At 44.6% G+C, this 14,830-nt stretch overlaps 1 protein-coding gene across 1 annotated transcript; it reads right to left on the bottom strand.

Annotated features, from left to right (window-relative positions):
- Positions 1-1,475: 1,475 nt before the first annotated feature.
- On the bottom strand, positions 1,476-13,163 carry KNOP1 (lysine rich nucleolar protein 1). Its single transcript, XM_087728606.1, has 5 exons — positions 13,089-13,163; positions 9,907-11,062; positions 5,098-5,172; positions 3,364-3,435; positions 1,476-2,257 (listed from the first exon to the last, which is right to left on the bottom strand). Exons 2-5 carry the CDS (start codon positions 11,044-11,046, stop codon positions 1,946-1,948), a joined length of 1,599 nt encoding a protein of 532 aa, XP_087584732.1. The 5' UTR covers positions 11,047-11,062; positions 13,089-13,163; the 3' UTR covers positions 1,476-1,945.
- Between the last annotated feature and the right edge of the window lie 1,667 nt (positions 13,164-14,830).

The raw sequence follows: 14,830 nt of genomic DNA, 5'->3' as shown, positions 1-14,830 counted from the left end.
TTAAAAACCTCTCTTAAAGATAGGAGGCATTTATATTCAGTATTAATCTTTGTAAGCAGTCCTTAGCTGGCTATTTTATGTAACCGAGATGCCTGGTTCCTATGATCAGCCTTCCGTCTGCTTTTTAATTTATGATTGCCAGGGAGTGTATGGAGAGGTTTTCCCTTTAAATTGCTAGGTGATGTAATCCTTTGAGAACAGGGGAGCAGCGTTTTAGCAAAATACCCATGTTTGGCACGGGGCTGCCATACAAAGCAAAAATGAAGAATCCCAAAACTGCAGAAGTCGGCGTTCAAAATAAGCAGCCTTTATCTCAGCTTGATTTTGTATAAATGCGAAGGCTGGCTTTGAAGAAGGGCCTGAAAGGGAAAAGGTGATGTCATACCAAGTGAGGGGAGGGAGGGGGATGAGAAGAAAAGGAGAATAAATTGAGGTCAGCAGAGTAAAAGAGCTCTTCACAGCTTGGTTGTTCGCTTACAGATGTTTCATTACCCAACTAGCTAATATCATCAGTGGTAGAAAGAGTGGGGTTTGCCCTGTCGGTTGATGGGTGCATGGCTTTCTTCTTAGTTCCTTGATTAGGCTGTTGTTTGCTGTTTGGTATTTTCTTGATTGCCCAAACCACTTCTATATAAACAGAGAGCAAACCCTACTCCCGTCTTAGCACTGATGATGTCTTCTAATTGGGTCGTGAAACGTCAGCAAGAAAACAACCAAGCTCAGAGAGCATTAAGGACCCCCGTGTTGTGGCCCACCAGAGGAGCCGGCAGCAGAGCTGGACAGTGAGGAGGGTGGGGAGGAACATGGGCCAGTCCTGGGGGCTGAGGGAAGCTCAGACAAGGGCTCTGCGTCGGAGGCAGAGAGGGAGCTAGACAGCAGTGAGGCAGAGGAACAGCTGGAGTCTGTTCCCAGTGTGCGCATGGGCAGAGCTGCCAGAAGACAAGAACAACTAAGAAAGCAGGGTCAACTCGGGAGTAAAGCCACACCTTGGAAGTGATTGGCCCCTCCCATAGGAAACAAAAGAGGAAACGAACAGGGAGGGGGATTTTGCAGGAAACAATTCGTTCCTTCGGTCGTTTCAAGAGTGGAAAGTTCTGTTTGTGACTATAAGATGATGTGCCAACCTGTGCCAAGTTTTGCCTTGCCCTGCGTTTGGAAGCTAGCTACCTGGCAGCTCTCCAAGCGAGATAAGGTTCGTGTGGATAAACATTCCTCGGAAAGACTGTTTGCTAAAGCCTTGCTGACTGTGAATGTAAGGAATTCAGAGTGGTGTAAATAAAAGAGGTTTTGCCCGGACCAAGACTCTGCTTCGTGCTTGTTAGGGAAGCCTGGTTCAACCCTGAGCTACAAATAATGTCCTGGGGGTCTCCTGGACTAGCAAAGAGGTGCAAAGCTGCATTTTGGCCAATCATAAAGATTATAATCTCCCTTGTTAGATACAGATACATTTGAGATAGCCACTGGAGACAGATGAATTGTAGAAAAAAGCATTTAATAAAACTGATGTAGCCACTAAAATAACAAGGCTTTTCTTCCCTGGAGACAGAGTAAATGTATGATGGAAGAGCACAACACTGAGGCCAGGACTGTGAATCTATGTAGTCATTTGCCCAGGTGTTGGACAGACAAACTTCCCATTCTGTCCCTAAGATTAAGTGGCACAGCAAAAATTGGGACTGCAGGCAAACGAAAGGTTGCGTGGCTCTGAGCTAACATACGTTTTATTCTTACCTGCCACTTATTTATACTGTTAAACAAAAAGGTTGCCCATCCTAAACCAGCCAATCATGGCCCTTTAAACCTGCCAAGCAGCTGTTTATCTCCTGTTTTGAGAACAGCAGCCGGGTGGAAATCCAGGGTTGTTTCCCTGTTGTAGATTTAAAAAATAATAACAATTAAACGCCCAGCCTCATTTGGGCAATTTATCCTTCCCTTCCTCATAGGGTCAGGCTTCGAATTTAATAGATTTGGAAGCGTATTTGTCTATGTGAACACCGCGCGGAGTACTGGACTGGAACCCCAGGCCGATTCCTCGATGTTGCTTAAACTCCATGGCTTTCTTGAATTGTGCTTCGAGGTTATGATGCAGTTCTTGTTCTCTGGGACGCTCCAGGGCCATGTTTGATTTGTTAGCATTTGCTGGAGAACTCTGAGCTGGGGCGAAGCCTTGTTTAAACCCACCCATCAGTCTGTGGAATTTGGTCGTTTGCTCCGGAGTTTCCAATGTTGCGGTGCTCCACTGGCCCAGATGATTGTCCTGAAGAACAAGAGAGAAAACGTTTAGCAGACTCTCTGCAGATCTGTCTGTCTGTCTGTCTATCTATCTCTATATTTATCATCTATCTATCTATCTATCTATCTATCTATCTATCTATCTATCTATCTATCTCTATGTCTGTCTGTCTATCTATCTATCTATCATCTATCTATCTATCTCTATATATTTATCATCTATCTATCTATCTATCTATCTATCTATCTATCTATCTATCTATCTATCTATATCTGTCTGTCTATCTATCTATCTATCTATCTATCTATCTATCTATCTATCTATCTATCTACCTCTATATCTATATCTATATATTTATCATCTATCTATCTATCATCTATCTATCTATCTATCTATCTATCTATCTATCTATCTATCTATCTATCTATCTATCTCTATGTCTGTGTGTCTATCTATCTCTATATCTATATTTATCATCTATCTATCTATCTATCTATCTATCTATCTATCTATCTATCATGTATCTATCTATCTATCATCTATCTATCTATCTATCTATCCATCCATCCATCCATCCATTATCTATCTATCTCTATCATCTATCTATCTATCTATCTATCTATCTATCTATCTATCTATCTATCTATCATCTATCTGTCTGTCTGTATGTCTATCTATCTATCATCTATCTATCATCTATCTATCTATCTATCTATCTATCTATCTATCTATCTATCTATCTATCTATCTATCTATCTAAATGGTGCTCTATGTGTGTGTGTGTGTGTGTTTGTGTGTTCTAGCATAACTCTGGAACGCCTCCAGCAATTTCAACCAAATTTGGTACACAAATGACTTACTCTCTGGAGAAAACTATTAGGGGGATAAGACACCCCTAACACCCCTCGGGGTGAGTGTTCTGTTAAGATACAGCCTATTGTGCCTTAAAATGACTTCTACTGTACAGTGCAATGAAGTTGCCATGGTAACGGCTTCACAGTGCTCCACAAGGGGGCTCCCTCTGGTAAGGGAGAAATTACATTTGGACCGGTGACTCATGTGTTAAGCCGACAGCGTCGCTAAAGGCCTCGGGTGAAACTGACCAGACATGTTAAAACAAGTGTGCTTACCGAACCTTCCTTAGCAATCTTGGTTTTGCCGGATTCCCGGTCGATCTCTTCTTGAAGCGCTTGCCGTCTCAGCTGGAGCAAAGAAGCATAAATAAAGGTAAAGGTTCCCCTCGCACATATGTGCCAGTCATTCTCAACTCTAGGGGGCGTTGCTCATCTCCGTTTCAAAGCCGAAGAGCCAGCGCTGTCCGAAGACGTCTCCGTGGTCATGTGGCCAGCATGACTCAACACTGAAGGCGCACAGAACGCTGTTCCCTTCCCACCAAAGGTGGTCTCTATTTTTCTACTTGCATTTTTTACATGCTTTTGAACTGCTAGGTTGGCAGAAGCTGGGACAAGTCACGGGAGCTCACTCCGTTACGCGGCGCTAGGGATTCGAACCGCCGATCTTTCTGATCGACAAGCTCACCCTCTTAGCCATGAGCCACTGCATCCCTTCCAGACAACCATTAGAAGATATCAAAACATTAGAATGATTTGGATGGGTTGGGGTAAATCCACTGAGTAAACTTGAGTAAAAGAGTTGTGACGACCAGGTTTCTTTATTAGGGCAATATTTCTCAACCTTGATACGTTGAAGAGGTATGGACTTCAACTCCCAGAATTCCCTAGCCACCTTTGCTTTGCTCGGCTTGGCTGGCTGGGGGAATTCTGGGAGCTGAAGTCCACGCCGCTTCGAGTTGCCAAGATTGAGGACCACGGCTCCGGGAATATTTCTTTCTGAATCCAAAATGAAAAGGCTTACTTTTAAGAATTCTTTTTACCGCCATGCAATACAAGCCCGCCACACACTGATATTATTGAAGGATCTCTGGGAAGGCAAAGCTAAGAAAAGCCGCCTTGGCCTTAACCCTCCCAGGATTAAAACAGCACTTGTGAAAACAAAACCAAGCGAACCACCCAATTTCTTCACATGTGAGGTTTCTCAAATTCTCCAATGGCCTTGATTCATTCCCCAGTGGCTGCAATCACAGGCCAAATAGAATTTTCTCAGTAAAGAGGTTAAGAGTCGATGGAGTGTATTTATTTACCTACAAACGTATGGCTGATTTGCTCTAATGAATCTAGATGGGAAGGGAAGGGATTCCATTGCTAAGCAAATCACTATGTTTGTTAAGTGAATCATGTGGTCATTAAGCGAACCGGGCTTAATATGATAGCAGTAATCCAGTATTTGAGAGGCTGCCACAAAGAGGAGGGTGTGTGTGTGTCAATTTATTTTCCAAAGCATCAGAAGGCAGGACAATGGATGGAAACGAATCAAGGAGAGAAGCCACCTGGAATTAAGGAGACACTTCCTAACACTGAGGACAATTAACCAGTGGAACAGCTTGCCACCAGAAGTTGTGGGTGCTTCATCACTGGAGATTTTTAAGCAGAGACTGGGCAGTGACTTGTCTGAAATGGCATAGGATCTCCTGCTTGAGAAGGGGGCTGGACTAGAAGACCTCCAAGGTCCCTTCCAGCTCTATTCTGATTGATTGAAAGGAAAAAGGGAAGGGACTAGTTTTTTTAAAAAATTGGCTTTCCTTTTGAAACTTGTGGACATCCACACTCCACCTCCTGCAGCATTTCCCCAAATCCCCTCCCATACAAAAATCCAACCTGGCTCGAGCCCTGGACACAGGGGGGACAAGATAAGCAGTTGATGCCCATCCTGTCTCTCTTCTTGGCATCAAAGCCAGCCCTCATCGGACAAGCTTCCAACACAGCCAATAAGATAAATGATTGTACCTTGTCTATCTTCACTTCATCGCAATTTCCTTTTCTGAATGCCACCAGTTTTACTTCGTCTTCTGTGATCTGTTTCTTTAAAAAAAAAAGACACAATGCTGTTGAAACCTCTTACAGTAGGGTTAAAAACAACCTTGTTGTAAAATTCTCCCCAATCTGGTGTTGCGCTACATTTCCCATGCGCCTTACTAAATGGGATGCAAATAATGACTGGGCCATTCTACTCTTAAGCAGCCCCTGAATTCCAAATGTTTTGGAACCATAAATAAGGTTGCCATCAGTGGTGGGATTCAAATAATTTAACAACTGGTTCTCTGCCCTAATGACCAGCTGGGTAGGTGTGGCTCAGTGGTCGTGTGAATGTGTGGGCGTGGCCAACTCAACGCCACTCAGGTCGATAGGCGCTTCGCCTTAGCTGTGACAATGTCATAAGGGTTAACCGGAGAGGCAGCTTCTGTAAGCAGGGCAATAAAGATGAGGCTAGAAACAACACCAGAATGTTTCCTTCCTGCCTGCCTTCCTTACAGGATTAGCCCTGTAAAGTGGGGAAAAAACCAAAAGGAGATTTCGTCCAACAACCGGTTCTCCCAACTGCTTAGAAAGTTAACAACCGGTTCTCCTGACTAGGTGTGAGCTGGCTGAATCCCACCACTGGTTATTTACCATGCTAAAAAAAGGACAAGAGGATAACATTCAACAGCCCAATTCTCTTCCTCTTTCTATTAAACTGCTCGGGGTATGAGAGCAATAAAAGGCCAAGAGATATCATACCCATCACAAAAAGCCTTCCTTGGACAGCGCAGATAAAAAAATAAAATTGACCGAAAGCTTTTTAGCCTTCTAAATAAAAAAAAAGGTTGCTCAGCGTACATTTCTGGAGGCATTTGAAAATGCCAAGCTGAGCGTGAAATAGCTTGGCAGTATTAAGATGATTGTTGGCAACACACCGGGGAATTTAACGCAAAGAATGGGATGATGATATCTGGGCTGTGTTTACGTTCTGGGAATGCTGGCTTCCCTGGGGATGCTCCCTCTCCTATTATAGCCGGATGCGTTTATTATCTCAAATGATTGATCGACCAACTCATCCAATCAACAAGGCAATCTTTAACGGGGAACATTCAACCTTGGCAACTTGTAAAACTTGTGTGTTCTGATCTAGGCTTCCCCCAAAAAAGCACGAAGAGGATTCCTGGTCCCGACAAAGCCCCTTTTATTAAACGAATGTGAATTCCTCTCATTCACATTCAGCCAAGGCCTGGCAAACAGTCTTTCAAAGGTGGATTTATGACCACAGACCTTATCTATCTTGGAAAGCTGCCATGTCAATATTATCCAAATGGAGTGCTCTGCAAAGAAAGACTGGGCACAGAGTCTCTGGGATTCACGGACAGATCTTCACACTCCTGGAACGAACTAATGAATGAACAAATTGTTTCCTGCAAAAGCCCCTTTCACTCCTCTTCTATTTCCTCTGGGAGGGGCCATTCATCGTCCACCTGTGGCACTACTCTCAAGTCGACCTCTGTTCTTTAGCTGTTCCCTTCGTCTGGCCACGCTGTACACACGCACCCTGGGAACAGGCTCCAGCTGTTCTTCTGCCCCACTGATGTCTGACTCTAAAGGCAGCTGACAAGTGGCATAGGGCTCTGGCCCCCTCTCTGTCTCCAACAGAGCCCTTATCAGAGCCTTCCCCAGACTCCAGGACTGGCCCAGGTTCCTCCCCAACCTCCTTACTGTCTGAAACTGCTGTGAGCTCCACTGGCGGGCCATAACACTGTGGACTTCAATTCCCAGGATGCTGGCTGGGGAATTCGGGGAGTTGAAATCCACAAGTCTTAAAAGTTCTCAAAGGTTTGGACGCCCCTGATTTGAGTTCTTTTGCTTAATAGCAATAGCAGTTAGACTTATATACCGCTTCATAGGGCTTTCAGCCCTCTCTAAGCGGTTTACAGAGTCAGCATATTGCCCCCACAGTCTGGGTCCTCATTTCACCCACCTCGGAAGGATGGAAGGCTGAGTCAACCTTGAGCCGGTGAGATTAGAACCGCTGAACTGCAGATAACAGTCAGCTGAAGTGGCCTGCAGTACTGCACCCTAACCACTGCGCCACCTCGGCTCTTCTGTGTCCCCCCCCTTGGCATTCATGGCTGCTTAGACCAGTGTTTCCCAACCTTGGCAATCTGAAGATGTCCGGACTTCAACTCCCAGAATTCCCCAGCCAGCATTCGCTGGCTGGGGAATTCTGGGAGTTGAAGTCCGGACATCTTCAAGTTGCTAAGGTTGGGAAACACTGGCTTAGACTATGAAACAATTATTTCCTCAGCCTCTTTTCGAGACCACACGGGAAGCTGGAAGGCAGACTTGAAGGATTCCAGTTTTCCGCAAGGATTATAGGATATAACGGAGCCTTCGCTTCCATAAACAACCAGAAATCTGGAGCTTCCCCTTTGAAAGGGATTAGAGGCTGGCAAAATATTACCTGTAGTTTTTTTCCACAAACCCGCCCCCCCCCATCCCAAGCTTTCTCAAACCGCCAAGGTTTCTGAATGGCAGCGGTGATTGTTTTTGAGCCAAAATTTCAGTGGATAAAAGCCTGGTTTTTTTTAAAAAAAAAACCAGGTATTGAAAGCAAAGGAATTTATCCAGAATAAGTGAGTGATTTTTGGCTTAGGGGGGAAAACAGAAGCCACCCTCCAATCATGATTGGAGAGGGTTCTGATTAATGCCCAGGAATGTACCTCAAAGTGTCTCCTGCACACACACATTAGCCATTAGGTTTATTTTTCTTTGTCTGTTATTTTAGTGTTTGTGCTTTTTTTTGTTTAAAAAAAAACCTTAACTCCAGCCCAACATTACAATTTGCATGTGTGGCTTGAGGAGGGGGACCCAAGGACCACAAACAAGACTGAAGGGGGGTATTGATTGGCTATCCTCTTATTAAAGAAACCCCCCCCCCCCAAAAAAAACCTAGGTGGATAAAAATCGACAATTTCTTTTCATTTAAGAAGGATTTTTAATTATTTTTTTATCAAATTTATTTTAAAAATTGCTTTTGAAGTAATTCTTTTTTTTACCTAAAGACAGTTTTCTATTTAAGATGCATTCATAATTTAGTTTATTCAGCATGAAATGGAGCTTAGTTAGGTAGCATATGAGGCTGTCTATTCTGCAACATTGGGACTCTCGGTGAGATGACAGCTGCTCTTTAAAAATTATGATTTAAATCGAGTTGATTTAAAACAAGCCTTTTTGCTAGGGGTAGAAATCATGATTGGACGGCGATTTCGTGGGAGAATGTCCTTTTCTGAGATATTCATAACATTGTAGGATTGAAAGGCCCAAAAGAAACAGAATCAGCGGCTTAAGAAGATAAACCATCGATTCGACCATCCAACTGATCTCAACCGTTCAACCGGAATCCACCTGCCTGCAATTCCATTCTGCGATTCTTTCTCCTCTGGTTTGGGATGATAACAACATCAGATTGTCTTTTACACAAGTATCCCCGCAGGTATTTACACAGTGTCTTCCCTTCAAAGCTAAGGGAATAAATGTAATAAATAAAATCCACATCTTTCAGGTGAATCATGCAGTCGTGAAGCCAATGCAGCTTCCCCCATTGACTTGGCTGGTCAGATGCCAGCTGAGCAGGTTGCAAATGGTGATCCCATGATTTCAGGGCGATGCATGTCATAAAATACATTCCAGTCGCCTGAATTTTGATCACGTGACCACAGGGACGGTGCAACGGTCATAACCACGAGGACCAGTTATGTGTAAATCACTGTTCTTCTATACCTGTTCAGACCCAGGCTTCTGGAGAGCATGAAGCAAACTCCTTGCCCCTCCAAAAGCCCATTTTATTAATTGACTGTGAATTCTGCTCATTCACATCCAGAAAAGTCTTTCGAGGGAGGAGTTACAGTCACAGACCTTCTCTGGCTTGGAGAGCTGCCAGGCCGAGATCTGTAAAACTCGGCAAGGAGTCTCAGAGAGTCTCGAACCAATTATGCGAACTAATTGTCTCCTGCAAACTCCACTCCCCTTTCGCTCCTCTTTTATTTCCTCTGGGAGGGGCCATTCACCGTCCACCTGTAGCCTTACTCCGAAGTTGACACCTGTTCTTTAGCTCTTCCCTTCGTCTGGCAACTCTACGAATGATCACACTGGGAACAGGCTCCAGCTGTTCCTCTGCCTCACTGATGTCTGACTCTGAAGGCAGCTGATAACTGTCAGACGGTCCTGGCACCCTTCTTTGCCTCCAACACAGAGCCCTCCTCAGAGCCTTCCCCAGACTCCAGGACTGGCCCATCTTCCTCCCCAACCCTCCTCACTGTCCGAATCTGCTGCCAGCTGTGCTGGCCACTGGCGGATCACAACAATACCATTGTTAACTGAACAGACCCAGAATGAATAGCAATAGCAGTTAGACTTATATACCGCTTCATAGGGCTTTCAGCCCTCTCTAAGCAGTTTACAGAGTCAGCATATCGCCCCCACAGTCTGGGTCCTCATTTTACCCACCTTGGAAGGATGGAAGGCTGAGTCAACCTTGAGCCGGTGAGATTTGAACTGCCGAACTGCAGATAGCAGTCAGCTGAAGTGGCCTGCAGTACTGCACTCTAACCACTGCGCCACCTCGGCTTGTTTGTAAGCTGACTAGCTGGACTATTAAACTACTATTTGAAGTCATGCTTTAGAGTTTACTCCCCTTGATATTACCAAAGTGCCAATTTAGTTCAGATTTAGCCCGTAAATTTTTAAAAAAGCACAACAACCCACCAGCCCTCTCCATTCCAAATATACCTTCGTTTCCTTCTCCTTCTTTACTTTCTTCCCGCCATCTCGAGAGTTTTCAATGTCCTTGTTTTTCCTTTTTTTCTTGACTGGCTGTGCTTGGCCGTCCTCCAATCCGTCCTGGTCATCTTGTTCCACTTTGCGTTTCTTTGCTTTCTTTCTCTTTTCCTTCCCTCCCGGCGCTCCCACATTCGATGAAATGTCTCGGCTAGCTCCTGCAAAACGGCATGCCTTTCCAGTTTTCCTTCTCGCCTCCTTCTCCGCTGCTTTATTAACTCCCTTAGGGGTCTTGCAGCCCCCTGCCTCTTTCCCAGATCTGCACTTTAGGCTACATTCCCGCATCATATCACAGGGGTTTTCCTGGATCGTGGCTAAGCAGGAAAATGAAGCAGGCTTTAATTTATTCAGCTTCTTCTTCTTCTTCTTGATGGCCTCGCTGTCTTTTTCTGATCTACAGGCCAAATCGTTCTGTCGTTGCAGAAGTCCATCCCCACTTTGGCCATCTTCGCACTTGCCTTTTTTTGAAACGTTCCCTGGGTCGCCCGTGTAGTATTCGAAGTGTTTCTTTTCGACTTCTTCTCCCCCCACCGCTTTCTGCTCGACGGTCTTCCTCTTTTTCCGACCGGAGGGCATTTCTTGGCAACCGGGTTCCAGTTCTCCAGAGATTTGTTTCACAGGCTCTTCGCGGTGCAAAAACTCAAGGCAAGCAGGTTTGTCTTTCCGTTTTTTCTTCTTTTTCTTTTTCATCGCGGAGTCTTTTTCGTCTCGCCTGCCGCCAAAGGTCTCGGAGCCTTTCTTACCGGCGTGAAGATCGGTACCAGGCTGCTCTTTATCCGGATGCTCGGCGTTTTGGACCTGTATACAAAAAAGCTTTCGGCTTTTCTCTTTTTTGAACGCCTTGTTTCTTTTCTTGGCGCCTGTTAACCATTCTAAATCTGAGCTGCTTTCTGCGACCACGGGAGAGCTTGCCCCTGCTTCCTTCTTTGGGTCTGGCAGTTCTGAACTCGTTTGTTTCGCCAAGCGTTTTAATTTTTTGGGCCTGACCTTTTTGCCTGAATCTGAACAGCGGCTTTCGATTATAATATCCTGGCCACAATTAGGATCTCCAGCTTTGTTCTTTTTCCTTGCTGTTTGCTCAGGATTCTTCATATTTTGGGGGACTTTCCTGGCGGGGAGCACAAAAATTCACAAAAGAAAAGAGGTTTTGGGTTACAAATGACGAGCAGACCTCTGCTTACGAAGTAGTGTACATTTATCACAACAGATATGCAAAGGCAATTATTTGCAACGGAATATTAAGCAAATCTGATTTCTTTTCAAACTGCAGGCGGTCCTCAGCTTCTGACCACAAGGGAGGCCAAAATTTCTGTTGCTAATCAAGACAGGCGAGAAGGGAGTTGTGTCCACTTGAATGACCTTTTTGCCACAGTTAAGCAAATTACTGCAGTCGTTAAGTGAATCATGCAGTCATTAAGCAAATCTGGCTTCCCCCATTGGGGTGGCTTGTCAGAAGCCGGCTGGGTGATCCCATGGCCCTGGGACACTGCAACCGTCATAAATATATGGCAGTTGCCAACAACATACCTAATACTCCTTCCTCTTCCTCGTCTCCCCACAAGAACAAACTTGTGAGATGGGGTGGGCTGAGAGAGAGGGACTGGCCAAAGTCATCCAGCTGGATTCCATGCCTAAGGCAGCACTAGAACTCACCGTCTCCTAATGGTTGACCCAAAGTTACCCAGTTGGCTTTCATGCCTAAGACAGAACTAGAACTCACCATCTCCTAGTGGTTGGCCCAAAGTTACCCAGCTGGCTTTCATGCCTAAGGAGAGACTAGAACTCACCATCGCCTGGTTATCAAAATCACCCAACCAGCTTTCACGCCTAAAGTGGGACTAGAACTCACCGTCTCCTAATGGTTGGCCCAAAGTTACCCAGTTGGCTTTCATGCCTAAGGAGAGACTAGAACTCACCATCTCCTAGTGATTGGCCCAAAGTTACCCAGTTGGCTTTCAGGCCTAAGACAGAACTAAAACTCACCATCTCCTAGTGGTTGACCCAAAGTTACCCAATTGGCTTTCATGCCTAAGGAGAGACTAGAACTCACCATTGCCTGGTTATCAAAATCACCCAACCAGTTTTCATGCCTAAAGTGGGACTAGAACTCACCGTCTCCTAATGGTTGGCCCAAAGTTACCCAGTTGGCTTTCATGCCTAAGGAGAGACTAGAACTCACCATCTCCTAGTGATTGGCCCAAAGTTACCCTGTTGGCTTTCATGCCTAAGACAGAACTAAAACTCACCATCTCCTAGTGGTTGACCCAAAGTTACCCAGCTGGCTTTCATGCCTAAGGAGAGACTAGAACTCACCATCGCCTGGTTATCAAAATCACCCAACCAGTTTTCACGCCTAAAGTGGGACTAGAACTCACCGTCTCCTGGTTTCCAGCCCGCCCCCAGAAAACACTGTTGCAAAATACACACATTGCAAAGATGCATTCAATCCGAATAGAGCTGGAAGGGACCTTGGAGGTCTTCTAGTCCAGCCCCCTGCTCAAGCAGGAGACCCTATACCATTTCAGACAAGTGACTGTCTAGTCTCTTAAAAACCTCCAGTGATGGAGCACCCACAACTTCTGGTGGCAAGTGGTTCCACTGGTTAATTGTCCTCCCTGTTAGGAAGTTTCTCCTTTAATTCCAGGTTGCTTCTCTCCTGGATTAGCTTCCATCCATTGTTTCTTCTTCTACTGCCTTCCGGCGCTTTAGAAAATAAATTGACTTCTCCCTCTTCTTTGTGGCAGCTTCTCAAATACTGGAATATACCTATCATACTAAGCATATCATATTAAGTCGGATTCGCTTAATGGCCACGCGATCCACTTAACAAACGTAGTGATTCGCTCAGCAACATTGGGCAAAGGTTGTAAAATCAGGCACGCCTTGCCCCTAGCAGTGGAGATTCTGGCCATTCAAAAGGAGGGGGCCGCGCAGGTGGTTATGACCCGTCCCCGCAATTGCACCGGGTTCGAATCCAAAGGCACTCTGCACAAGCCCCGAGGCACTCTTCCCCACTCATGGATCCCCTTGCCAGAACCCCCAAGAGCCCTGCCCCATCCCTGCAAGACCCGCAGGAAAATGTATCCGGGGAGCCTTTCTCCCAACCCGGCTCCCACGGAAGAAGACACCCCCACCTTCCCTGCTCATCTCTCGCCCTTTTCCACGCGGCCACGCGGGACAACCGGCACTTCCTCCCCCGCCAGGGGCAGCAGAGAGAGGAGAGGGAAAGAGCGGCGCTTCCCGGCTCGACCCGGAAATGAAAAAGCGGCGGGAGCGCCGTCGCCTAGAGACGCGGCTCGCCGTCGCCTAGCAACGGCTTCCTCGCTTGCTCGCTCGCGCCCTTCCATGGCTGCTGCCGCCGCTGAGGAGGCTCCGCTGCGGAGCCTCTGGGACGAAATTTGCGCAGGTGGGAACGGAGAGGCGGGGATGGATTTTGGTTTTTTTTTTGACGGGTTGTTCCCCGGATGTGTGTGTATGTTGGAGAAAATATCCCAAATCCTTAACCGGGGGGCGGCGGGGTGTCTTTTGCCTCAGGGATGCCGGTTGCAAGTTTGTGGGTGGCCATCAGGTGGCGGCAGAGAGAGCCCTGGAAAGTTTTGCAGGCCAAAAAGTTTGCTGAACAGCCCAAGTTTGCACATCAAAAGGGTGTGAAAGTGTGTATGTGCGTGTGCCAACGAGTGTGTTCCTCCTTAGGGAGAAAAGGCTGACTGGGGACAGAAATATTTTATTTTATTTATTTGTTTGTTTATTTTGTTTTATTTATTTATATTATTTATATTAGTTATTTTAGTTATTTTAGTTATTTTATTTTAGTTATTTTAGTTATTTTAGTTATTTTATTTTAGTTATTTTAGTTAGTTATTTTAGTTATTTTATTTTAGTTATTTTAGTTATTTTAGTTAGTTATTTTAGTTATTTATTTTATTTTAGTTATTTTAGTTAGTTAGTTATTTTAGTTATTTATTTTATTTTAGTTATTTTAGTTATTTATTTTATTTTAGTTATTTTAGTTATATTTTAGTTATTTTAGTTATATTTTAGTTATTTTAGTTATATTTTAGTTATTTTAGTTATATTTTAGTTATTTTAGTTATATTTTAGTTATTTTAGTTATATTTTAGTTATATTTTAGTTATATTTTAGTTATTTTAGTTATATTTTATTTATTTTATTTATTTTATATTTTATTTATTTTATTTATTTATTTGCTTGTTTATTTCAGTTATTTGCTTGCTTATTTATTTATTTTTATATATTTTGTTTATTTTATTTATTTGCTTGTTTATTTTATTTTATTCATTTATTTTATTCTTTTAATTATTTTATTTTGTCAAACATGTACAAGACAGCAGTTATAAGTCTAAACATGGACATGAACAAAGGAAAATGAGTACAAATACATGGGGACAGCAGGACGGGGACGGAAGTCATGCTGGTGCGCTTAGGCACCCCCCCCTTTATGGACCTCTTAGGAATGGAGTGAGGTCCAGACAGTTTGAGGTTGAAGCTGTGGGGGGGTTGAGGATGTAACAGCTGAGTCAGGTAGAGTAGTGTTTCTCAACCTTGGCAACTTGAAGATGTCCGGACTTTAACTCCCAGAATTCCCCAGCCAGCGAATGCTGGCTGGGGAATTCTGGGAGTTGAAGTCCAGACATCTTCAAGTTGCCAAGGTTGAGAAACACTGAGGTAGAGGATTCCAGGCATTGACCACTCTGTTGCTGAAGTTGTATTTTCTGCAATCGAGTTTGGAGCGGTCGACCTTGAGTTTGTATCTATTCTTTGCCCAGGTATTATTGAGGTTGAAGCTGAAGTAGTTCTTGACAGGTAGGACATTGTAGCAGACAGGTAGGAAGCTTAGGTCAAACCAAAGGCAGCG

The sequence above is a fragment of the Thamnophis sirtalis genome, unplaced genomic scaffold (assembly GCF_051295495.1).
Source record: "Thamnophis sirtalis isolate CommonGarterSnake01/CBP01778 unplaced genomic scaffold, rThaSir2_p1.2 scaffold_14, whole genome shotgun sequence".
Taxonomy (NCBI): domain Eukaryota; kingdom Metazoa; phylum Chordata; class Lepidosauria; order Squamata; family Natricidae; genus Thamnophis; species Thamnophis sirtalis.
This window is presented reverse-complemented; position numbering and strand designations above follow the sequence as displayed.

Bases quoted from the DNA above. Each gene is read 5' to 3' on its own strand.
- KNOP1 (XM_087728606.1), bottom strand. From the start codon at position 11,046: ATGAAGAATCCTGAGCAAACAGCAAGGAAAAAGAACAAAGCTGGAGAT. The intron at 5,173-9,906 runs GTATATTTGGAA...TTTTTTTTAAAG, and splicing joins AGAAGGAGAAGGAAACGAAG to AAACAGATCACAGAAGACGA. The intron at 2,258-3,363 runs GTAAGCACACTT...CTTGTTCTTCAG, and splicing joins AGATTGCTAAGGAAGGTTCG to GACAATCATCTGGGCCAGTG.